This window comes from Sitophilus oryzae, unplaced genomic scaffold (genome assembly GCF_002938485.1).
Source record: "Sitophilus oryzae breed Bouriz unplaced genomic scaffold, Soryzae_2.0 scaffold_1903_pilon_pilon, whole genome shotgun sequence".
In the NCBI taxonomy this organism is placed as follows: domain Eukaryota; kingdom Metazoa; phylum Arthropoda; class Insecta; order Coleoptera; family Curculionidae; genus Sitophilus; species Sitophilus oryzae.
Window position 1 is genome coordinate 1,215,536 of NW_022146617.1, and position 27,845 is coordinate 1,243,380.

At 32.4% G+C, this 27,845-nt stretch overlaps 1 protein-coding gene across 3 annotated transcripts in view; it reads right to left on the reverse strand.

Moving 5' to 3' along the window:
- The window catches only part of LOC115883469 (ABC transporter G family member 20), a 148,553-nt gene that overhangs the window by 59,097 nt on the left and 61,611 nt on the right, over window positions 1–27,845 (reverse strand). The window contains exon 1 of one of the 3 annotated variants that reach the window (XM_030901831.1): window positions 26,228–26,372. The exons of 1 other annotated variant lie outside the window; for it this stretch is intronic. In XM_030901831.1, the coding sequence (XP_030757691.1) occupies window positions 26,228–26,292 (65 nt within the window). In that variant the 5' untranslated portion in view covers window positions 26,293–26,372. Of the gene's footprint in view, window positions 1–23,040; window positions 23,083–26,227; window positions 26,373–27,845 lie in introns of those variants that run through there. One more of the 3 variants, XM_030901832.1, reaches the window with a different exon arrangement.

Below are 27,845 nucleotides of genomic sequence, written 5' to 3' on the forward strand. Positions count from 1 at the left end.
TACGCTTCAAAACAGTTAAAACACATGTAGGTGGCGCCCTCTACCAGTAGGAGTCATATTGACATCAAAATCAAATTTCTCATACCAAAAAACTCCCACACACCAATTTTCATCTAAATATTGACGTTACTTCAGAAATTATTTGGAAAAAATCGAAATAAAAGTGAAATTTCTACACCCTGTATCTCCGAAACTAAGCATTTTAGGACATACATTTATATGAACTTTTTTACCTATTTTTATCTGAAGAATATGCTGCCGAAGTTTCCGGAATACAATTCGGACCACCCTGTATACATATATTCCACAAATTTTAAAAATATTTTAACACGCGTTTATAATACTTATATTAGATATTTAAGAACAAAACCTTTCACTTAAACTGCAGGAATATAATTACAATATATATTTATGATTTAATTTTATTATAATGAATTAGTATATAAAAGTGCATAATATGATATGTTTGTTTACTCAATATATGGCTCACATTGCAAAAAACTTGAAAATGGTACCTTGAAATTAAACAATAAAAAATATGTAATATCAAAATAATAAATATAATATAAAAATATTACCAACAATGGTGCGGGAAAGATAGATAACCAAAATATGAAAGCTTTATTAAGAAAGTCTTTGATAAAATATATGGACAGGTCGCTATAATAAGAAGTAAACTTTTCTAAACAACTTAAGGTTAAAGGTGTTCTAATTATTTTCGGATGTTTGTATATATTTTTATTGCCTGCATCATAATTTCATATTATATTGTATGCAGTTATTTATAATTCAAGACCTATGATACCATTAAGACCAATTATTTGTTTAATCAAGAAGTTTCAAATAAAAGAAAAATGTGTATCATGGACAAAGAAATTATGATCAAATAAAAAAAAATATGGAAATTCCGTTTCGCGTAGTTAATATGTTAAGGAGCTTACGTAAATTTTGTTCATTAATACGAAAATTCCATACGAAAAATTATTAATGAATGCACAAATGCAAAAATAGGAATTAAAAATGCGAAACCAGAAACTTTTTAACCATCGGCAATTAAAATAACAGGTAGTTTTAATAATATATCCAAAAATAGACAATGGAAATAAACGAAATAAACTATTTAAAGTTGTAGGAAGAAATAGAACAAGGTCGCAAACACTGATGGGAAATAGAGTTATAAATAAAATTAGTTTTCCTTTCCAATATCGATGTGCTAAAAGCAGTGCAGCTATAGTAGCTATTTTCATCACTATCACGTTTATTTTGCTTTTAGTTACGGTGAAACCTCCTTTACATATTCATCTCTTATCTGCGCTCATGGTTTTCGATGTTCTACAATTTTATACCACTTTGTTCCTGCTTGTCGTCTTAGTTTATTTTCATTAATTAGTGCCTCTTTTTAGTCTTTTTACACTTTTTTGTTATCACCGTGTGATTTTGTTAAGCCTTCTTGCTAAATTACTTGCCTATTGCCATTTGAAATTTAATCCTGTGGGTGCCACTACGTAGATCATGTCTGACAACCCTAGTGTCAGATCTATTTTATCTACTCTATACTATTGTAGTCAATCTTTAGGTACTACTGTGGATTTTTTATGAACCATCTTTCTTTAGTATTTCTCGTTAGGCATCTTGCTAATTGTCATTCGAGGGATTTAGCTCTGTAGATTACGTCTATTAATTGTATTTCCTGTCCTTTCCGCTTTATCCTTTTGTGATCCCTCTTTGTTATTTCAAACTTGCATAACCTCATTTTATTACGATTACGACATTCAGACAAGAAATTAATGAAATAACCTTGTTTTTATCAATTATAATTATTTAATTTTTATCAATTATAATTACTAAAGACAACATTTTATTTCTTTATTCTTTATGTTTTTTTTGCTTCTTTCAACGGAAGGAGATATAGTTCATGAAACGTTAAGCTTGTTTGTCCGTTAAATAATTTGTTTTATTAGTAAAATAAAAAATAATAATAGCCAAATCAAACCGTATACAGGGTCCGGCAATAGTGCGTCGGGCATCTGTAGCTCCTAGAATAAAAAACTTGGGAATTTTGTTTAAGTGCAAATCTAAAGTATGTACCAGGATGTATTTCCGGAAAATATTTTAACTTCTATAGGGTGGCTCGAAAAAGTGTGAGTGGATCTGGATGACTTTTTTTTAAATAGAACACTCTGTATATTATTGCATTTTTGGCTTCCTTTCAGATCACCTTACATAATCCTAAGGTATGAGTAAATCTATTTCAATAGTTTCAGAGATATTAAAAAATAAACCAAAAATATATATTTTTCAACCCTTCTTAAAAAAATATTAAAAATACAGGAACTGTTCTGAAATTAAAACTATATTAGGTATTTACTTTTGATAGGCTGCACTTACTTTGTTATAAATATGATAATCGTAAATTATACAGAATGTTCAAAATTGTACACCAAACTTTCTAAAATATAAAACAATTTTTCTTCGTTTTTTTTAAATGGAACACCCTGTATATTATTCTATCAATAGACGGAGAATTAGAAAATGAACATTTTTTGTATTTAGAGTATTTCAAAATTTTTAACGGTTTCGCAGATATTTGCAGTTTTATATTTCATATGGCATTTTCCACAGTAAATTTTTATCAAAGCCACCCAATGATTTTTCACTCGTATTTTACCATTGAAAGCGCCATATGAAGTAATACTGCGTGTATCTGCGAAACCATTAAAAATTTTGAAATACTCTAAATACAGAAAATGTTAATTTTTTAATTCTCCGTCTAATAAAAAAATAATATACAGGGTGTTCCATTTAAAAAAACAAAGAAAATATATTTTATATTTTAGAAAGTTTGGTGTAGAATATTGAACATCCTGTATGATTTACGATTACCATATTTATAGCAAAGTAAGAACAGACCATCTAAAGTAAATACCTAATATAGTTTTGATTTCAAAACAGTTCTTGTATTTTTAATAATTTTTTTAAGAAGGGCTGAAAAATATACATCTTTGATTTATTTTTTAATATCTCTGATACTATCGAAATATATTTATTCATATCTTAGGGTTATGTAAAGTGATCTGAAAGCAAGCCAAAGATGCAATAATATACAGGGTGTTCCATTTAAAAAAAATCATCCAGGTCCACTCACACTTTTTTGAGCCACCCTATAGAAGTTAAAATATTTTCCTGAAATACATCCTGGTAGATACTTTAGGTTTGCACTTAAACAAAATTTTCAAGTTTTTTATTCTAGGAGCTGCAGATGCCCGACGCACTATTGCCGGACCCTGTATATCGTTTAACGCCTTGGGGGTAGCAAGGTACAGCTTGCCATGCTAGAGCCGTTCGGTATACAAAGAAGGTAATGTGGCTAGCACTACGCTTCATACGCCTATTATTACCTCAGGATTGTGAATCCCAAGTACTCCTTTAAGGCTGAGTCGACCTAGGTACCAAACCAAACCTAGGTACTGACCTAGGTACCCAAACTATTTCTATTTTATTAAAAATAGTCGGCTGATGAAATGCTGGCTGTAGGATTCGAACCCACAACCTTCAGATTGGTAGACGAGAGCTGTACCTCTACGCCACCTGGCCCCTATATAAATAAATGTTAAATATCACTGACAAACCGATTTTCTTCTTGTGGAGAAAATCCAGAAATATTTTCGAGAAATTAATGAACCCGCTACAAAAGTATAAAAGAAATATTAAATTATAGTTGAATAGTACTGATGCGAATACAATAATTATAACTGATTTATTATTGTTTATTTACCTCTTCCTCTCTTTCTTTGGGCTTGAAGATTTCGGTTGAATAACCAGCACTTGGACTGGACGTATCATCATTTTGGCACGACATACAGTAAAGCTTTGAATAATACTTGAAGACGAAAGGAAGATGTTTATTTCCTTTCAATTTCGTATTCTCAATCAAACTATTATTTTCCAGAGAGCTATCGTCTTTTTATAAACTTATTTTTAGTCGATATATCGACCATTTTACGTTATCCCTTTAATAATTAATTTCAGTGAAATTAAGGAAACTTCGACAATTTGCGATGAATTAGATATATTTTCATTAGATGGCTTGCTATAAAATGCTTTTAGTTTCATGGCTTTGACTAACCGCGTTTTTACTACTAGGCCATTACATTATGTTCAAATGCCGGAAGAGTACAAAAAAAGCAGTAAAGTAAAGAAAAACAGAAAGTATATAACAGTTAAAATCATTATAGTGAATACCGTAAAAATAAACGATATGTTTAAAAAAGTTTCACTTTATTTAAATTAGGTAGTAAGCTTACATAAATATTTAAAACAGTTTTTTAAAATCATTATATAATATTAAAAAATGTAGAAAGTAAAGTAATAACTCATTTAATGAAATTTTAGCCATAAAATAGTACTTTTTAATAAATTAAAAAAAAATCTAAATAGTAAATTTAGAAAATTTGAGAGAGTAGTCATGCTGCTAATAGCAATTTGACTAAAATGTTTTCAGGATGACATTTCTTCTGTTTATATAAAAAAATATATACAGTTTCATCGAAAAGAAATAGTGTTAGTTGGCTTGGAAATGACAATCGATGATATTCGCCATATAATTTTACATATACTCGTTATGTATATGGGTTGTTAACTCGACAATTACTTATAGGGGAACAGAATGGCAACACTGCCTATTGAGAACGCATGCACTAGGGTAACCCTAGTGCATGATATACATGATATACATAACGAGTATATGTAAAATTATATGGCGAATATCATGCCGACTCGTCCCATCGCGTTAGACGAGCGGGCCGAGGTTGCCATATTTCAACCATAAAGCTCTTGCCGCGAGTAATAAACAAATTAACAACCTGTATACTGACTGCCCTTCATTTTCAAGCTAATTCTGGCGCCATTTTGTCACACTAATTCTGATGCCGTAGTATCACGATTTGGAAAGCAATGTTCAAGGCTAAAATACTATTGTAAGTTCTCAACTATATATCGAGGAACAAGACCGATTTTTTACATTTTGATAAAATAGGAGCTATGTATACGTACGAATCACCTAAAAAAGCCACGAGCGTCATCATTTTGTCGTCGTCTATCTTACTTGCACTCGCGCATCCCTGATTAACACAAGAAAGAAGAAGCTAGCATGACGCTCATGGCTTTTTCTTAGTTGATTCAACTGATGATTAGAGATAGGTAATATAGAGGCAATATTCAATTTGTTGACCCGACCGTTGGGTCAAACAAGTTGTTCGTGTGTAGGCCACTCCAGACTCCCATTGATTGACGTATTCACCGGAAATTTTATTTTTAAATGACACTTTCGGTATTTTTTTACTTTATTTGATAGAAAATGACACTTTGAAGAAATGACATATTATATGTAAAGTTTTGACCAATGACTAAAGAATACAAGGACATGTAACGCCCATATACGGGCTGCAGCAGAATTTGTGACGTTAGACGCCATCATATTGGAGCCTACGGATGAGTCACCACCTCGTCAACAGCGACAATATAAGCGATAATTTGTTGTGTGTCGTAAATTGGAGTTGATGGTTGATGGATCTCATCAATGAGTCACCAAAATAATTTAAATATTGCACGGTAACGATTCGCACTGGAAATTTCGCAGCGTTCAGCGAAAATCTGTTACATATTGTTACTCAGCGAATTCTTCTACATGTGTTGACTTCACGTCGAAAACGATTGCACACCATTGCTAATACTCGTTTATTAATACCTATTATCGAAATATGTCGGGGCTTATTAGCCAAGAATGTTTAACTTTCTCTCACTGTACCGAAATGGATACTAGCATTAGATAGATTTGTGATATCGATGATTTTATATCGATATGATATGCAGTAGGGCGTTAATTTATTGTTCTAATTCTAAATCCAAAACTATCTGTTCTGTTTAACAGAGAGGGTGTATTAGAATTGGACTGATAAGATATATTTACCGGATTGGATGACATAAATAAGAATTGATTGACGTATTCACCGGAAATTTTATTTTTAAATGACACTTTCGGTATTTTTTTACTTTATTTGATAGAAAATGACACTTTGAAGAAATGTCATATTATATGTAAAGTTTTGACCAATGACTAAAGAATACAAGGACATGTAACGCCCATATACGGGCTGCAGCAGAATTTGTGACGTTAGACGCCATCATATTGGAGCCTACGGATGAGTCACCACCTCGTCAACAGCGACAATATAAGCGATAATTTGTTGTGTGTCGTAAATTGGAGTTGGGTTTCATAAGTAAATAAACAGTCCACTCCAGCTTTTTAGAGTTTTCTTATTGAATTTTGTAATTGTTTTTCTGATACTACATATACTTGAATGTGCTAATCGTCGATACTAGTTTTTTACCTTTTGTTAATATTTTAATACGTTTTTTTCGTAATTAATTAGTATTATACCACCGCTTACACCATAGGCATAGTCAAAACATTTATCAAAAATATAAATATCCCTTCAAGCAGCTAAGTTAAGAAAAATATATGGCTACGGCACTGTTTGGACCAATGGTAACAATTTGGTCTCAGGTGTTATATGTCCTTGTATTCTTTAGTCATTGGTTTTGATATTTTCGCATATGGTTTATTTGAAAACATGCGGTTCATGACGACAATTTGACTCGAAATACCAAGTGTGGTACCAAATTATTTGTAAAAAAATAGTTTTTCCAAATATGCTAATGTGCCGCCCTTGTTCCATTTGAAATAATTGAGATATGACTAAAAATACGATTTGGGCATATTCTAATGTGCCAGGACAAGACACGAAAAACATTAGGCGGTAAATCTATTTTTCCAAGGCTCCTTGATTAAAAATTAGTTTTTTTAACACAGACATGGCACTCTAGATTGAAATTTAAAATACGATTTTTGTTTTAAGCAAAAATATCAAAAGTTACCATATCTAATGTCATTATATTCAGTCTGTCGTTTTCTACCCAATAAAATAAAAATATACCGAGGGGCCATTTAAATATCAAAAGTTGTAGTTATTTCCGATGGAACAAGAAGTTAACTAAAACAATTGAATATACGTCAATCAATCCTAATTTTAACATATACTAACATACCAAATCTCGTTTTTTTATCTGAAAAAAATAAAAAATTTATAGGGGTGAGCCACTTTTGAGACGCACCCGGTATAGTAACTTATTATAAGGGGTGGTAGATCTCGATAAAAAAAACATATTTTCTCTTCATCGTTTTTTAAATAAGTCCAAAATAACGGAGTCATTTTACTTTGCAAATTTCCAAAAAAAATGATTTTTTGCTAAAATTTTGAGAACCACTGAATCTTTTCTGGATTTTCTTTCTTGTAAATTTAATCTACTACCTATGTTGCCATATTATCAAGAAATTATAATTTTTAAATAAAAACTTCCAAAAAATTTTTCCAAAAATTCAGAATTTTCAAAATTTTTTTTTCGCGAAAGAAACCTCAGAGGCGTGTTTCTGTGGTTAAACTATACTACCAGTTAAAATATTTGCACTTATTTCTGGGACACCCTGTATTTTGGATTTATTATATATTTTTTATTTTAGGAGGCTTAGGACATTTATACAGGAACAACACGGATTAGTTAAACAATATGTAAAGAAGATTGCTTTGTGAAAAAGCTCAGAATAAAAATAATTTTTGTTTAGTTAAGTGTTGCATCCACTTGATGAATCGGTTGGCAGCAATGCTTTTAAATAAGCACATTATGTATAGATCTTTTGTAATACACTTGAACAAACACTATGATGATGTAAATAAATAAAACTAGGAAGGAGTTTTTTTTTTATGAAATAGCTCCGAGATCTCTGACAGTTTCTTGAGAAGAGTGACAAAAACATTTCAACTATCTATAGGTTTAAATTAAATTATGTTAACCATTTATTTCCGAATTTGTCTCTTCAGCTTCATTCAGAACCTCGTAATTTGTGGAATAAATTAGTGGTTTCAATTACATTTTATACTTTTTAGTTTACGATCATTCATAATATTTAAAAAATACAATTACATAGATAAATGAAACAAGTTTAGATTGGAAAGTGCCCATAAGGACAATATATTGGCACTATTATTGCAACGGTCGCGACCCAAAGCTTTTGAAAATTTCGGAGCGGTTTGGCTTTTTCCGGAATTATATCGCCAAATCTTGTTTATTCAAATTTATTATTATTTTCTTATAATTTTATAAATAAAATGCAGTGTGTTGCATACAAGAAACTTTATTTTATACAGGGTGGTCCGAACTGTATTCCGGAAACTTCGGCAGCGTTTTCTGCAGTTAAAAATAAGTAAAAAAGTTCGTATAAATGTATGTCCTAAAATGCTTAGTTTCGGAGATACAGGGTGTAGAAATTTCATTTTTATTTCGATTATTTCCAAATAATTTCTGAAGTAACGTAAATATTTAATAAAAAAATATACATTTACGACGTTTTCTACGTGAAAAAGGTCTCTTGGTAAAAATCGCTACGAGTAATGGTTTTCGAGATATATGGAAACGAAATTACCAATACCTGTCATCATTGACATAAATTAAACATGTTGACCAGGGGCCGGAAAGCTTTGAATAAGAAGACTAAGGAAGGAGCATAATGCTATCCATGTATTCATGCATGGTGGGCGGAAAAGCCACCATAAAAGCTCTCTAGGGTGGGGACCCTTGACAGTTCATTTGACACATTTGAATTTGATTTGAAATTTTGTGGATTTGTCAGTCTTTACGGAGCTTATTTTATGTTATCTATTATTTATTCTACTACTGATAGTTGTATAAAGGTAGTAAATCTAGATGGAAATTGTGGCAGAACTTAAATTAACAGTGTGAACTTAAATTAACTATCGCGATTTATCGGAAAAGACTCTAAAACAGTTGGTTGTGTAGCGTGCGGTAGATCTCGGCAAAAATTGAGTGAAATAATGGAACAACTTTTCGCTAGTAAGTGACTATATAATATACATACGTGTAGTAAACCGATCATTTATGAAATTCACTTAAATTAACTAAATTATATATTTTTGTTGCATTTTAGCTTTTATTTATTACTTGTCAAAGATTAGATGTCAAAGAATTTAGATACGTTAATTTGACTTACCTGCTTCAGTAGCGTATCGGATGTTTGTGTTAATAAATACTTATTATAACTTATCTTTATTATTAGAATTATATATTTTTATAACAATTTTAATAACTACCAACATTTATTCACAACGTAAAATAAAACAACAAATTATTGAGTCTACCCCACGTCTACCCTACATCATAGTTTTACATTTTTTAAATAAAATTAGAACGACACTGATAAACCGGAATTTAAGTCGGCCATATTTGAGGCCCATCGCGGTGTACCTAAGATTTTTGATATGCTCCTTCCTTAGTCTTCTTATTCAAAGCCGGAAAGTGAAATAGCAAAAGCGGTTCCACCGTTTCCACGGCAATTTCAAATAAAATAGTTCCAGCCTCGGGCGCTAGATTGTAGTGCAATTAATTTTTAGGTTAAGAAATTGCTACTAGTTATTGCCAGATGGCGTTCAATCAGATTTTTTTTGTAGTTTCCATAGTTTCCAACGGCCATTGTCATACTATTGTCAAATTCTCAAAAAATATTGTCGTTGTCATAGCGCCAATCATCAAAAATTATTATTAAAACGTTTTTCAAACTGTAATTTGTTATGTGACAATTCCTTTTGTTTGTGGCCCTAAAAATATAATGTAAGTCTTTTATTTTTGCCATCATTTAAGTACCTATTTATATTTACTCCATTTACAAAACTGTGGGCGTATTACGTTGGTTTTGTTTTATTATAATAAACGATGTTTAAATACTTATTTGACTTATAAATAAAAACTTTAAATAATAAATAACATTTACACATGTTTGGCTTTAATTTTATTTAATAATTGTATAAATTATACTGTTAAATCTTATTTTTTACACATCACAACGATACTTGTTATTAGTATTGTTGAATTTGTGTAAAAAATAAGATTTAATAATCAAATTTAATTATTTTAGAGCAAAATTCAATAAATACGCTTTGCGTAATTAAAACCAGCCCTACTCAATAGATGGCCACTTCTCTAGGACCATTTTTCAGTATGGCAGGGTCCATTCTTTTTCTAGCTAGGTATATTCTTTGATGTTGACTAAATAGTTATTAGACTGAAATCATAAATTTGAAATCTTTTTGTGCTAAAAGTTCAACAGAAACTGTTTTATTGCCATTTTTTGCAGAAAAATGTATTATTAATTTAAAAAAATAAAAATTTCTCAAATTTATTATTTCAGTGAAATAACTATCTACTCAACGCGTTTATTTTTCGTCAATAATGACATGTATTGACTATTTCCATTCTAAATATCTTGAAAACGGTTGCTCGTAGCGATTTTTACAAAGAGATATTTTTTACGTAAAAAGTCACAGAAATGTATATTTTTTTACTCGGTAGTTTTATACAGGTACGGACAAAAAGTTATTACGCTTCAAAACAGACAAAACACATGTAGGTGGCGCCCTCTACTAGTAGGAGTCATATTGACATCAAAATCAAATTTCTCATGTCAAAAAACTCCCCACCAATTTTCATCCAAATATTGATGTTACTTCAGAAATTATTTAGAAAAAATTGAAATAAAAATGAAACTTCTACACCCTGTATCTCTGAAACTAAGCATTTTAGGACATACATTTATACGAACTTTTTTGCTTATTTTTATTTGCAGAATATGCTTCCCAAGTTTCCGGAATACAGTTCGGACCACCCTGTATAAGGACATGTATGAAACATTGGAAACCGACGTTATACCACGATCCACGATGGTTTTTGCAGTTCACAGTTCACAGCACAGTTTTTTGAATGATGCCACTTTTTCACAATTATCACGAGTTTGAGTAAATAAAACTTAAATTAAACTCACAAGATAGCAATAATTACTTTGAAAATGGACGTTTTAAACACTTTTTGGATTTTTTTTCAATGAGAGCGGTTTAGATTTTGAAAGATTTTATAATTTTTGAATATTCTGACTTTGACAAGAGATATGGACAAGTGAAAATTATTTCTGTTTTTGTTTGCGGTTGTTCTTAGCAACCGCTATAGCAGCGCCAGATCGCGTACAACTGTCGCGACCCAAAATTTTGACGGGCATTCCAATCCAAATTTATTTCCTTTACCTACAATTAAAATTAATAGAATATCCTAGCAACAGCTTGCCTTAGTCAGTTGTATCCATAGAGAAATCCTAATATTTAGCATATAAAAAATCAACTTTTGATTTCTAACCACAATTTCTCTTGATGGAAGATAATTAAAGGCCAAAATGATATTTCTCGCAAATTTTGAAGAATAATTAGTGGAGGAAAAGTTAAAAGTTTGATAACTTTTTGTACTGAAAATGCCTAATAATGAATGTAGTACAAGAATATTTGTAGTACAATTAATAGTATTAAAAACAAATCCTCATCTGGGACTGATGGGCTTACTCTCAAAATGTTCTCTGAACTTCCTGAATGCACATTAAACCATCTTACTACTTTAATTAACGAGTCATTCCAAAAAGGAGTTTTTCCAAACTGTCTTAAGACAGCAATAATTATTCCTCTGTATAAAGGAGGTGATAAAGATGAAGCTTCGAACTATCGCCCAATTGCACTCCTGCCCACATTATCTAAGATCATTGAAAGATTGGTTAAAAAAAGGTTTCTATCTTTTCTCCTTAAATATAAAATACTTACTACCCATCAATTTGGATTTCTAAGTCACAGTTGCACAAATGATGCTATGTTCGACCTTTTTAATAATGTATACTCTAGCCTGAATAACCATCACTCTACAGCAACAATTTTCTGCGATTTCTCTAAGGCTTTCGATTGTGTAAATCATAATATCTTAATTAACAAATTGCAATACTATGGTTTCAGGGGAGTGCCGCTCGAATGGCTTAAGTCATATCTTGGCAACAGAAGGCAGCTTGTGAGGATTGATACGTCTATGTCTTCTTGTAAGCCTATAGAATGTGGTGTCCCTCAGGGTTCAGTACTTGGCCCTATTTTGTTTCTAGTGTTTATCAACGACATTGCAAATCTGGACATTAGCGGTAAAATCTGCCTCTTTGCGGACGATACTAGTTTCACTTGGAGCGGTCCAGATGTTGCGGCGCTATATGATACTATATCCAGTGACTTACGCACCATTAAGTCTTGGTGCGATTCTAATCTCCTATGCATCAACCTATCAAAAACTAAAGTTTTGTCATATAAAAGTACTATACAACCTTTTGTACTTAATAACACTACTATTGACGTCGTGGACTCTGTGAAATTCTTAGGACTTCTTGTAGACAACTCGTTAAAATGGGACTTTCACATTGAAGCTCTATCAAAGAAACTAAGCGCTGCCTGTTTTGCGCTAAGATCAGTTTCTAAGGAACTTGCTGCGCAACAAAATTTGATCGTGTTTTCATACTTCAAAAGAGAGCAGTTCGATATTTATTGGGACTGAACAGTAGAACTCACTGCCAGAATTTCTTTAAAAATTTGAAAATACTGACTCTTCCTTCTTTATTCATTTTTGAATCCGTTTGCTTAATCCGCAAGCACATATCTGCTATTTCCGAAAGGCCATCTCATAACTATCCACTTAGGAATGCAGAGCACGATCTTTATCTGCCAACCCCGAGCTCAGAACTAGTTAAGGGTTCAATACTGTACAATGCCAAAAAAATGTACAATCATCTGCCTTTGAATATCAAATCGCTTTCATTCTTTCCCGCATTTCGCAAGGCTCTAAAATCATACCTACTGGAGAGAGCCCTATATGCGGTAAACGACTTTTTTGTTGATGTTTGATTATGAACAATTTTGAATTTTAAAATTTTGATCATCTCACACACTGGTCAAAGGTCAAGTATTTAATATTCTATAACTTTAAAATTATATCTATTTACTGCTTACTGTTCTAAAATTGTCCATGTATATTCTTTTTGTAATTTTAAAGACTTAAATTTTTTTGAATTGTATTATTTGTATTGTGTATTTTTTGTTGTTTGTGTTTTTTTGTGATTTTGTTGTTTGTGAGTGCTTTGTCGATGAAGCTGTTTTGGCTTTTTGCACAATAAAGCGTTGTTTGTTTGTTTGTTTGTTTGAAAAAAAAATACCACGAATTTTGACGTTCTCAAAGCTTACATTGAAATTAAAGGATTCTACGCTAATTGAATCAACTAATTTATTTCACCAAGTGCGAGCTTCTGAATGAAGCTTTAGTGTTTCAAATTATAGTTTAAGATTGTTTTATCGCTTATAGAGCTAAGTTAATTTTGCGTTTACAATTAAATAATTGCATTTAACAACTATGTATCTATGTTCATATTATAATGCATGATTTCATTGCTGTTATATCGATACAATTTAAGAATAGTCCCATTTCTTCCTTCTGCAGACACGCTTGTGATTTATTTATAATCCAACAAATATTCCTTCTCGCTCTGAAAACTAATGGAGTAAACTGATGTAATGTTTGTTAAAGTTAAAGCATGTTTTTTTTCGCTTTTCGATGCGTGTTTAAGTTCACTTTTGTTTGCTCACTTTCTTTAAAAGAAGACAAGAGATGAAGAGGATAAAAATCGAATACGACTAACGACTAGTATTTACATCAAATGCAGCGAACACAAAGATCTATCAAGGTCATGGACGTTCATCTGACCGTACCTGCTTCACGTTCTTCGAAGAAGAGCGAAGTACGCGTTTCTGAAAATTAGGTCAGATGTATTATCTTTAGTTTTTGGTCAAACATTTCAGTTTAATACGAGAAAAATTGGTCTTTTTTTTCCAATTGATTTTATTATATTTTTTTTGTTAAGAAAATGTATTTTCTTTTCAATTTTGTTAATTTTTTTCTATTAATTTTTTTCTTTATATTGTTCACTTAATTTTTGTATACAGAGTGTTTCAAAAAAACATGTACCCTCTCTCGTTGAAAGATTCCCCATATAAAAATAAGATTTATTTTTTATATTACCATGCATAGGTCCGATTCTGCTTTGTTTCGTATCTGCAGGGTGTTAAAGTATTAATAATCTATCGATTTATTAAATTTTTCTTCCATGTATTTTTAGCGATTCGAATGAAATTTTGAGGGTAAAAGTGACTATAAGTGCTACATATTTATTTTAATGCTAAAAAGTGTCGATACATTCATCAGGGGCGTGCATATGGGTTACAATGGAATCATTTTAAAAAAAAATCATGTGCGCCATTGACTTTTGTCTTTGATATCAAAAATTCTGTAGGCAGCTTAGTGGCAATTAAAAGTTATATTAATATAAAATAATTACACAAAACCTAATTTTAAAAATTTTTAACATCCTGTAACTCTAAAACTATGCATTTCCATACCCATGTTTATAGGAACTTTTTTTATATTTTTTAATGAGGAATCAATGAGTACTTATTTAAAACTTTCGCAATTAATGATAATAATTTTTTTTAAAGGTTGTAGGTTGCTATTAGACTTGGATCAAAGCAAATTAATAAAATTGCTTTTATCTGATACGGAGGACGAAATCGACAAAATATAAAAAGACAACTTTTAATCGGCATTTAGCTGCTTACGCTTTTTAGCTATTTTTAAAAAAATATTCCAGTGATAACCCATATGCACGTCCCTGGTGAATATGTCGACACTTTCTTAGCTTTAAAATATGTCGCATTTATAGTAACTTTTACCCTCAAAATTTCATTCGAAACGCCAAAAGTACTTGGAAGAAAATTATAACAAATCGAAAAAATATTAAGATTTTTACAACCTGTAGCTACGAAACAAATCAGAATCGAACCTATGTTGATATGAAAAATAAATCTTATCTTCCCACAAGAGAGGGCATATGTTTTTGAGACACTCTGTATATGGGACAAACTATTCCAGCCAGTGAAAAAATATTTTTTGTGATGGAAATGTCCACACCAGCGTACAATTCTTAAAACAGTTTTTTCGCCACTGGCAGAGAAGTCTACAAAATAAAAAAGTTATAATTTAGAAACATCACTGCGTTGAATCCAAACGAAGTCATAGCTTATCAGTGGCCTTGTACTAGTAAAACAAATTTGTTGACCCATCAAAAAATGCTTAGCGATTCAGGAGGCACATCTCCTCGAGTCGTCAGAAGCAAAAAACACAATAATTTTTTTTTAAAACATGTAAATACAACTATTCAACAACAGTTTAGGTTTTACCACAAACATCTACAACTGTTGACGTTCTGTTTTTGTTGGTTTCAACTAGACTTTTTCAAGAAATGAGCTCTCTACAAAGGTACGAAGGTTGTCTGTTATATTTTGCATATTGAGATAGAAAAAAACAGTAGATAACTTATAAACACTATTATTTTTCGAAGTATTCTCCACGAAGAGAAATGCATTTTTGTAGAAAAGCATTCGCTAGAACCAAAATTGCGCTTTTGAAGGCGCTGACTGCATCTTCTGAGGATCTTCTTTTAACCACACAGTTCATTCTTAATTTTTGGAAAAGTAAAAAAGTTGTTTTGACTTATGTCCGGGACTGTATGGAGGATGGTCCAACAATTCGATGTTCTCTCTAAATTTTTACTTTAAAAACTCAATTGTTTTTCAGTTGTGCAGAAACTTTCATTGTATTCGTCGTCAATGGTTGGTTTTTCCTAACTCAGCTATTATTTCCGGCAAACACATAGATATGTACCAATCAGCAGTAACAGTTCTTTGATCTTGCAGAGAAATTGTTGCTACATGGCATATTTTTGACACAAATGTAGCCATTATCTTACCGAATCCAGGATTCATCACCACTGATAACACTGTATATATTTTTAGTTTTTCTTGCATTAAACCGGTTTAAAGTTTTTTGTCACCAATTGACTCTAATTGCTTTCTGTTCTTCCTTCAACAGATGCGGTATCCAACGAGAAACCCATAGTTTTATAGATAATTCTTGATGTAAAATTTTTTGAATCGAGGTCTTTGAAATGCCCAATGATGCTTCAGTTTCACGATATCTGACATGTCGATCTTCTTGGACCAGCTGACGTACATCATCGACGTTTTCCTGGGTGACTGTCATTGGATCGTCGCTAAGACTAATTCGTCTACGTTTAAATGCTCCATACCAGCGAGAAATTGTCAACTGATGTGCTGCTTCATTGCCGAAAACAGAAACCAATTCGGAAAAACATTCTTGTTGAGAATTGTCTTCGAATATTATAGTAAAAAATTATTGCGCAAAAATTTTCTTGGCTTAGTTCCATTTTTCAACTGACTCGTCAACTTTACACACTACAGCTTTAAACGAAGCGGTTTAAAATTTTGGCGTTAATTAAAGATGACAGTTAATTTTGATATTTGATTTATGTTGACAAGCGCATACTATGTTTCTATATGCAAAGTTTAAAAGATAACACTCATACAATATTATTTATAAGGTACTTCTAGGGGCAACGGCCCAGCTACGTCAAAACACCTGTTCCTAATAGATCACCGAAGTTAAGCGACGTTACGAGAAGATGGACGGGTGGCCGTCTAGGAACTCTGTTGCGCTATTGTTCCATGACAAGAGTGTACAATCTATTTACATACACTGTATTCACGCCGGTTCGAGGCCTGATGAGATTGGATATCTCGTGAGTTAAGTTTCATTCAGAACCTCCAAATTAGTGGTTTCAACAAGTTTGTTCCTTTAATTTCAATGTGGGCATTCAGAACGTCAAAATTAGTGGATTAGTGGTCATTTTCAATTAGTAGAAAACGTTTTAAACAAACTTTTAACTTTTCCACTAATTATACTACAAAATTTACGAGGAATGTCATTTTGGCCTTTGATCCCCATCCGTCAAGAGAAATTGTGGTTAGAAATCAAAAGTTGATTGTTTTATAAGCTAAATGTTAGTCTTTCACTATGGATACAACTGATTACCGCAAGCTCTTGCTAGAATGTTCTATTAATTTTATTTGTGTTTTTTAGACAATGTGAATGATCGTAAGTTAAAATGTAAGTGTAGAAGATGAATTTTGGAGAGATGAATCCGCCACATAGGTATAGACATTTTTTGTATAAAGTGTAATTAAAACCACTAATTTATTCCACTAATTGCGGGGTTCTGAATGAAGCAGTCGATTTAGACACTCGTCAAGTCGGTAGACCATTCACAATTATATGACCGAGAACCGCGGTTCAGATTCCGCGTAAACCAAGTAAGCATCGTCCAGATTAGCCTTAACAACAAAAAGCTGACGTTAATTTAAAATACTTCAAATACTTTTTTATATAGTACACTTTTTGCGTCATAATGATGACATTGACTAAGATGAGTTTGGGTTACATCATTAAATTACAATAAAAATAAATTCAGGTTTAATCAGGGTTCCTGTGTATGCTGTGCAGAAAGTTTTAGAACAAAGAATAAACATAGGTATTGTCTTGTTTGTTTTTTCAATGTTTTCGCAAAATTTGGCAATATCTACGTGACAATTATGTATATTTATTTTCTCGAAAAATACGAAGACAAAGGTCGCCAAAGTGTGTCACGAAGATCAGTGTCTAAACTATTAATTCTTCCTCGTTTAGTACGGCATGGAAATTAGAACAATGCGTTTTTAATGCAAAATAATTAACTTTAAATGTATCCTTTTATAAAGAAGCATTTTCAGTTAATTCATTTCAGGAATTTTAATGCGAGGTTACAAAGATCGGATTTTTTACATATTAGTTATAATATTATATTTCACGGAATAGTTTGATAAAGTATATTTTTAGTCATGTATTATTATATTGTGTTTTTTACTTTGATTTGTCATTATTATGCACAATTGCATAAAATAATCACAATTTTGATGAATTTTTAGAAATATTTCATGCATCTTCACCAGGGACTGAGCCATAACTGGTTGAAATAATTCTGTTGTTCGTACATTCTTCTCTTCTGGATTTACCTGCGGCTTCGAGGGTGCGCATCGCATTATCCTTAAGCTGCCATACCTCCCTGCCATATCAAACGATGCTTTTAATTATTGTGCTGTATATTTGACGTTGAGAGAATAGAAGCCTTCGAAATGTATGTGTACAGACGGATGCTGCGAATCTCATGGGTACAAATGATCACCAACGATGAAGTACTCCAGCGCATGCAGAAACAAGAAGGGATACTGAACACCATCAAGGAAAGAAAAATGCAATACCTGGGTCATGTGATGAGAGGTGATTGATACTAAATACTGCACCTCATAATAGAGGGCAAAGTGCCAGCGAAAAGGTCAGTAGGAAGACGCCAGAACTCATGGCTAAAAGATTTAAGGGGATGGTTTGAACGCTCGTCTGCGGAAATCTTCCGGGCTGCAGTTTCCAGAGGCCACAATTGCCATTTGGATCGCCAACCTTCAGCAGGAGGGGCGTGATAAGAAGAAGAAGATTTGACGTTTGTTGGATTTGGAGATGTTACTATCCCACAAGACGCCGTTTAACATAGAAATTGCCTTTCCTCCATGCATAAGCTATTCTGTCCCTAATGGCTTTATCCGGAGTGCCATCCCTTGAAATTTTGGTTCCCAAGTATTCATAATTTCTGCAGCCGTTAATATTTTGACCGTTTTCTAGGGGGAGGTTTTCTCGGAGTGCGCCGACTTAGATAATTTCCGCCTTATCTAAGTTTACTTCCAATCCCCATTTCCTGTATTTTTCGATTAGCTTTCTGGTCATATAATTGAGATCGTCGGAGTCTTGTGCCAGTACTACTTGGTCGTCTAAACTAGGGTTCCCAACCGTCCCGGTTTGACCGGGATTAACCAGGAATCAGAAAGTCTGTCCCGGCGAAAATTTTGCCTTGACCGGGACCAAAAAAATCACATTTACATATAATATATTTGAATTTCTAATATTTAATGTTTTGTTTCAATTATTTAAAAACTTAAAAATAATTGTCCCGGAATCGCCGATGCTCAAGTTGGGAACCCTAGTCTAAACAAACAAAACTAAAGGAATAGATGGTGTTGTCGTTTAACGGGATACCCATATGGCAACATTTCCATTTCCATTGTAGCAGCGCCTTTTCTAAAAATATTTTGAAGAGCGTTGGGGATAGACAACAACCCTGCTTTAATCCTTTATTTGGCATGAACCCACTGAAGACTGAGTTTTTAATTTTTATTTTTATATGGGAGTTTTTATATATTTCTTTGGTGGCTTCAATTATTGTAGCATTGATGTTTGTTGTCTCCAGCTCTTCCCACAGTATTATAATTAACAACTGAATTCACTTCCTTATTAACAGCAGAATTTTTTCAGCAGAATTACCACAGTATTACAATTAACAACTGAATTCACTTTCATATTAACAGCAGAATTTTTTTCCAGGATTTGTGTAACACCAAAGAGGTGGTCGACAGTTGATCTTCCTGTTCGGAATCTAACTTGTTCTTCAGCTTCGTAGTCAGCGAATTCGTGTTCTATTCTGGCCTTAAGTACCTTTCCATTAGTGATGGGATCACTCGAGTACTCGATTATTGAAATAACCGACATCGCTCGATTATGAACGAGCGATGTAAGTGACGAGTACCAAGCGACGAAAGCAAGCGATCCTAGAATGAAATAAATTGAAATCCGATTTTAATGTGACATACTCGATAAAAAGCCGAGCGAATTTTCTACAGGGGAATTGCAGTTGCGGGGTCAATACCTTAATTAATTACCACAGTATTACAATTAACAACTGAATTCACTTTCATATTAACAGCAGAATTTTTTTCCAGGATTTGTGTAACACCAAAGAGGTGGTCGACAGTTGATCTTCCTGTTCGGAATCTAACTTGTTCTTCAGCTTCGTAGTCAGCGACCCGTGTTCTATTCTGGCCTTACCTTCCATTAGTGATGGGATCACTCGAGTACTCGATTATTGAAATAACCGACATCGCTCGATTATGAACGAGCGATGTAAGTGACGAGTACCAAGCGACGAAAGCAAGCGATCCTAGAATGAAATAAATTGAAATCCGATTTTAATGTGACATACTCGATAAAAAGCCGAGCGAATTTTCTACAGGGGAATTGCAGTTGCGGGGTCAATACCCCGCAACTGCAATTCCCCTGTAGTTTCCGCGTTCATATTTACTGCCTTTTATATATTGGGGTAAGATACGACTCTTTCTATACTTCTGGAATCTTTCCGATATTGATACAAGTTTGGAACAGTTCAGCTAGGTGTTCGTATAATTCTTGGGTTCCAGACTTTATTAATTCTACTAGGATATCACCGAGCCGATACGTTGATTTTTAAACCACTATCACTATCGCTATTTACAATAAAAATATTATATATATATTAAAGTATAAAGGTTGATTTTCACTATACCTTCCGTTTCCATTCCATATTCATTCCATATCCGCTCCGTATTTTTCATTGTATTGACGCTATACGTAAGCTTCCGTTCCGTATAAGTTCCATATTTTTATTGTATAATTTATATCATTACGAAAGTTTTATTTTAAAAATTTATATCTTTTGAAAAAGATAATAGATTTAAAGGTAAAAGAATAAATAAATATCAGAAAAATGTTAACAAAGCTGGTACAAATGTAAGAACTGAAAACGCTCTTTCCGATATGCTTCAGTCCGTCCGCCAAAAAATGTATGGAACGGAAGGGAAACGGAACGGATAGTGTGGATTGTTCTATTCATTTACAATGATATAATATTTTATGTAAACGGAAGGGAGCTGATATGGAAGGTATAGTGAGAATCAACCTTAAGTCAGAACTAATATAGAATAATTTAACATAACAAGAGATGCAACATTGCAAGAAATATGCAACAAATATTAACAAAATTAGTTTGTAAACAAATTCCGCTACATAAAATATGACTGAGATAAGTGATAACACTGTGATATAAGTGATGACAGTGATAATAAAATGATTCACTGTAGTGTAGAATATATTACAGTTTTCTGTTGTAAGATAAATAGTTCAAACTATAGTAACTTCCTCGACACGACAAATCTTGACGACATGAGAGTCTTGAGACAAAGTTTATTTTTCTTACGGGTCAAATACCTTGAAAAGTGCAAGTCATCAGTACTGCCTTGTATATTCTTCTATCATGTACTACCTAAAGACCTTTAATGCAACTATCCTAACACGCGCGTCATTCTTGAAAGATGAACTCGAGGATGAACTTAAAGAGTGAGATTGAAAGGCAATATTTCTTAAACCCATAATTCGTAAAACTTTATAAACATCACGAGCGTCACACATAGGAAACATAGTAAAAATAAAATAACTAAAATTGGTTTTCTTTTGAAAGTCGAGAAAAAAACAATAAATTCGAGAAAAAGTATAATTAATTGATTTCTGATAACGTATTTCTTTTTATTGCAAAAAATGTAAAAAAAGAAAGATTCATCAAGAAATGTGTGATCAGTTTCTAACAATGTTTTAAGTAATTAATTTATTATGAACTTGAACATTGACAAGTTGCAAAATAGAGCTCTCACAACAAATTTAATAAGCAGATGAATGACCTCTCTGTCAATGTCATTATACTGTAACATGCATCACCTATTTCCGATAATTATGAAATTATTACAATACGTTTTCATTTATCTTGTTCATTTTGTGCTAAATAATGTGATATACAGGGTGGTCCGAACTGTATTCCGGAAACTTCGGCAAACAACCGGAAACTTCGCCAAACCAAACATATTCTGCAGATAAAAGTAAGTAAAAAAGTTCGTATAAATGTATGTCCTAAAATGCTTAGTGTCAGAGATACAGGGTGTAGAAGTTTCATTTTTATTTCGGTTTTTTCCAAATAATTTCTGAAGTAAAGTCAATATTTGGATAAAAATTGGTGTCTGGGAATATTTTGACATGAGAAATTTGATTTTGATGTCAATATGACTGCTACTAGTAGAGGGCGCCACCTACATGTGTTTTAACTGTTTTGAAGTGTAATAACTTTTTGTCCATACCTGCATAAAACTACCGAGCGAAAAAAATATACATCTCTGTGACTTTTTACGTAAAAAATATCTCTTTGTAAAAATCGCTACGAGCAACCGTTCTTAAGATATTTAGAATGGAAATAGTCAATAAATGTCAATATTGACGAAAAATAAACACGTTGAGTAGATATAGTTATTTCACTAAAATAATAAATTTGTGAATTTTTTATTTTTTTAAATTAATCATAAATTTTTCTGCAAAAAATGATGATAAAACAGTTTCTATTGAACTTTTGACACAAAAACATTTCAAATTGAAGATTTCAGTCTAATAACTATTTAGTCAACACGTTTAATTTATGTCAATGATGACAGGTATTGATAATTTCGATTTCAAATGTCTCGAAAACCATTACTCGTAGCGATTTTCACCAAGAGACCATTTTCACGTAAAAAACGTCGTAAATATATATTTTTTTACTTATTAGTTTTATACAGGTACGGACGAAAAGTTATTACTCTTCAAACCAGTTAAAGAATATGTAGGTGGCGCCCTCTAGTAGTAGGAGTGATATTGACATCAAAATCACATTTTTCATGTCAAAGAACTCCCAGACACTAATTTTCATCCAAATATTGACGTTACTTCAGAAATTATTTGGAAAAAATCGAAATAAAAATGAAACTTCTACACCCTGTATCTCCGAAACTAAGCATTTTAGGACATACAATTATACGAACTTTTTTACTTATTTTATCTGCAGAATATGCTGCCGAAGTTTCCGGAATACAATTCGGACCACCCTGTATATGTCATAACAATAAAGTATGTCAAAATGAAGAATATCATAATACTAAAAAAATATTTGTTTACTATATATATATTTATTATTTTATGAATAATTAAATAACTGACTTTACGATAAATTTTGTGCTAACAAATTCTAAATGAGTGTTATTTTTTTATCTAAAAATATGATTACAAAATTCTAAAGTTCAGCATTCTTAACCTAAAATTTTAAACTACCATTTAAAGAAAATAAACACTCACATTTCCTTAAGAAATATTCTCATTGCGATTATTTGATACACACACAGGTTGAGAAGACTGAATAACATTATAAATTAGCGAAGCTATCCAATGCTGTTGCTCATTGTTAAGTTGCAAAATCGATATTCAACCATAATTAAAAATTATTAAAACCGATTTAAACCATACTATTGACCTCTTTATCAGTTCAAAAAGTAGTATATAATAAGTATCTATCTACTTTTTGATAGTCATTTAATTAATAAATTACGTTTTTATCATTTTATTCCTTGTTTTTAATACAGACACAGTAATAATCGGAATTTGTGCATGTTTTTGTCGTTAAAAAAATCAAAAGTGCAAAAAACTCTATTGGTTAATGTTCCATCTTTGATAATAATGCAAAATTATAATTATGACAAATGTATAGTTAAAATTAAAAATACCTTATATAAAAAAAATATTTATTACATATGAAAATTAATTTCAATTTTGTAATATCTGACGCAATTATTTGACTATGAACTTGAACATTGACAAGTTGCAATACATCATTGGTTGCTACAATTAGTTAAAAAATTCAACAGCTGACCTTTTAATGGTAAAATATCGGTAGAATGAGGTTCTTCAATGTCGTCATACTGTATATGCAATATGATCGAAAAAAAAGGGCGTCAGCGATGGCTATGAAATGAAGATCGATCTCATTTCATATGTAAGGGAATGTTATCGATGTCCATTTCCAAGTCAACTGGATGCCGTTTTTTTTTCGATAATGGTGTATTATATAGAACAACACATATAACCTTACTTTAGAAAATTCAAAAAAAATATTTAAAGTGCAGAACGTAGGCCACCACTATCATGTATCTCTGATGTATTTATAATCAGTTTTTCACAAGTACAAGAGACCTATATTATTTAATCGCCGCATCTGAACATGACGTGACTATGAGGCTGCAGTCAAATATACTTCCAGTTTGCCGTTGTCTTCCTCAGGGTGGCAGCTTGATAGCAGCTCTATTTTATTAAAAAAAAGTAAAGAAAACTTCCATATCTGTGGGAGATCGAACCTGGTACTCTCGGCTCTGCGGTGAGACATATAACACTTTTGAGAATCCTAAATAATTTCAACACATAAACTAAAATTTTAGTGAGGATGCAGTCAATTATCACCACATTGGCTAATAAAACTACTTTTTAACTTGTCAAGCTTTCGAGAAATGTATTCCCATCATCAGGACAGTTTGAATGAGTCAATTCACAAAACATCTTTTGCACAATAAGCCCTTACAAACTAACATCGTTGGACATTGGAATCAAAATACATATACATCTAAAGACGTTCTTTTTTGAAAAATTACTCAAAAATAAATTGCTACATTGTTGTTTCGAGCTCGATTAAACGGTAACTTCAGTTACTGTGAATATTTAATATATAGTATAAACTTTAGATACTCAGATTCCCTTATGAGATCCTCCCATTCCGAGTGTTTGATACACAATCCATGAGAAAATTATGAAAATAATAATATAATAAAAACAACTTGAATAATTGGCAAATTTATCATATATTAATGCGAGAATATTTGTTATAAATACTTGTATGTATCTACGTTAGCTTCTACTTCTGGATAAAAGGAGTAGCCATTCAAGCTGTGGTAACCTGGAAGATAGACGGTTCAAGTCCATCAAAAGTTGTAGGAGCTGAAATAGTAGAGCGGAAACAAGGAAGGGTTCTAACGGCACTCGCTTCCACGGAGGCTAATTCTAGACTAGTGTGGGATTGTGTGTGTGTGTGTTCTAAATACATTGAGTAAGCGTAGCAATGTTACGTTATACTGGGCACCAGGGCACGAGTGTCACAAGGGTAAAGAAAAGGTAGATGTAATGGCTAAACAAGGCTCATCAATGGCATTCATAGGCCCATTACCTATTAGCGGCGTTGCAAAAGCAGTCACGAGAATGATCACAAAATAGTGGGTGGTCAACAAATCTCATTCATCAGGGCAGAAACAGGTGAAACAGTTCATAGTTGATTGATTCGCCAAAACTCATTACTGACCTGGGAAGCAACGACAGAAAGACGTAGTGGGTCTACTAACTGGGATTTGTAAGATGAATAGACATCTAATGCTAATGGGATTGGCGGACAAAGCCATGTGCAGGTTCTGTCAATCTGAAGAAGAAACTACAGAACATATTTTATGTCGGTGCGACAGCCTGGCAAATGTGCGGTTCTTTGTACCAGGTGACTATAGGCCATTGACAGAGGAGCCATTGAGAGACATATGGAGTGTTCAACCTACTTTTTTTGAAAAGTATAGAACTGGAGAATGTAACGTAATGATCATAAGAGACCTGAAAAGGTCGCAGTGGATGAGAATATTAATGAATCTAATCTAATCTAATCCAGCTTCTACTTTGTCTATAATTAGTGCATATCAAACTAACACACCAATTTTTTTTTAAAACTTAAGGGCAATAATTTCCAAAATACTCTAATGACGGGTACTTGATCCTCACCATCACCAATCAATATAAACTACAACGAAATTAAGGTTAGAAGGTTGGTGTCTAAATGTCATTCCAACTCGTTCCTACCCTGTATATATCAAATTATATTATGTTTGCATCCGTTTGAATAGGTTCAATTCTACCGAAAAAGAGGATTGAGTTAAGTCAATCCAGCCAATCGCCGCCGGGCATATTATTTCTGAACGAAGTGAGTCCGATCTGTTTAGTAGGATTAACTACAATACAACTAGCCGTTATACACTTAGTCAGTATGTATCTGCGTTAGCTTCTACTTTATTTATTAACAATGAATATTGAAGCTGTACACTATTTGTTTTCAAAATTTAAGAGAGGGCATTAGTTTCCAAAAAAAAATGCATTGACGGCCTCTTGATCTTAAAAACACTGTAAAAATTTAAAAATAATTGTAAATTTTGTAGTATTCGACGCACTTCTTTTATTACGAACTTGGACAAGTGATACTGCTTTTAAAGTTTAAATAACAAAATATATAATTACACAACTGCTACTTTGGTGAAGACTTTTTTGAATATTTAATAGTAGTAGTATGATATTGAGAAAATGGTACACGAAAATGGTATCACAAGTACAATAGTTATTTATATCGACACATTTTTGAAACTCGAAATAGAAAACTATTCGCAGTACCCATTATACTTTGAACACTCACATTCCCTTAAGAGATCCTCTCATTCCGAGTATTTGGTACACGAACTGGATGAGAAAATCGAACATCTCACTAGCGACGCGATCGCACGTCGTTACGCGCACAACTAATCATCACTCATCAGTTCCAATACGAATTACGACGAAAACTGAAAAATAATCGTCCCACTAATTGACTGACATACAAGAAATTCAAATTAATTTGCCACGTTAATGGATTGCTATTGGCCGCGACCATCGGTCCAAACATAATTATTATAGCTTATTTTTTTCTAGTTTTGGTGACGTAGCGACGACATTGCACTTTGAAATTTGCCGGCACGAGTCGATAAAGAGTTTCAGTGCTTTCGAATAAAAGACGAGTTTTTTATTTATATCTGGGGCCGTTTTTTAACTTTAATGATATATTTTCTTGATGTAATATAGCAATCGATTATGTAAAGTGTAATTAATTTTCTGCGAGTTATACATGGTGACATAATGATACTTATACACCAGATAATACTGTATGATCGAAAAAAAAAACGTAGTATATAGTGAAACTAAGAAAAAACGGCGAATGCAGATTCATGTACACCAGAACACTTCATCACTGAGTGCGCCGAGACGACAACCATTCGTGCTATAAACTTTGGGACTGATATCGAAGATGGAGAACTCTGTGTAAAACCGTCTCAGATACTGGCTTTTGTCAAAGCTCTGGGACTGTATAATGAGTTATAACTCAAGAAAGTGGGACGCAATAGATCTGTAAGGTCGCGGTGATTAAGCCCCTCCTACTCATTCGACATTCTGTCCCTAGAAATGTAGGTAAAATTCACCTACAGAGATATGGGAAACAGTTCATAATAAATATTTATAAAAAATTATGACAGACCTCATAACTAAAGACAGGAAAGCAGTCAAAACTGTAGAAGATCTACTATCAGGCATCTAAAGTTGAATGGCATTGATGGAAGAAGAATGTGCATATTTTATGAATCCGAAGAAGAAATGACAGACCTCATTTTTGTCAGTACGATAGCCTGGTAAATGTGCGATTATTTGTATTAGGCAATGATAACCCTTTAGTAGAGAGTTATATGGAGGGCTTAGAAGCCAATCAGTGTAAGTCAACCAACAGTGGTATTGAGATAATTAGGTTTAAAAAACAGGGTTTGGAAAAATTAAACTCAAGTTGAAGATAGTAAATTATGTATTTATTAAAGAAAACATGAAAACATCGTAATATTAAAATATAAACCAAATTTGTAACACATTCACCGACCGGTACGAAAAACGGGCACCTTAAAATTTTGATGTAATTTAAAGTTTAAAATATATTTTGCTATAGTGGCCCGATTTTGATGATTTTGTAAGTAATTTGTAGATAAATTATTTGACTTTTTAGTGTCTCTTTCTAAATTAAAGATGAAATTTTTCATCTGTCAATTATACGACGAAAAACAAAATGTTGATATTTTGGTGAAAGTTTGAAACACCCTGTGGAATATGTTAACGAAGCAAATAATTTATAAATAGATACGTCTTTTCTCGATAGTTTGTTTTTTGATTCATCTCAATAGCTATATGTTTGTTGGAGATGTTCGCTTAACGATAAACCCCTTCTAAACATTCTACAA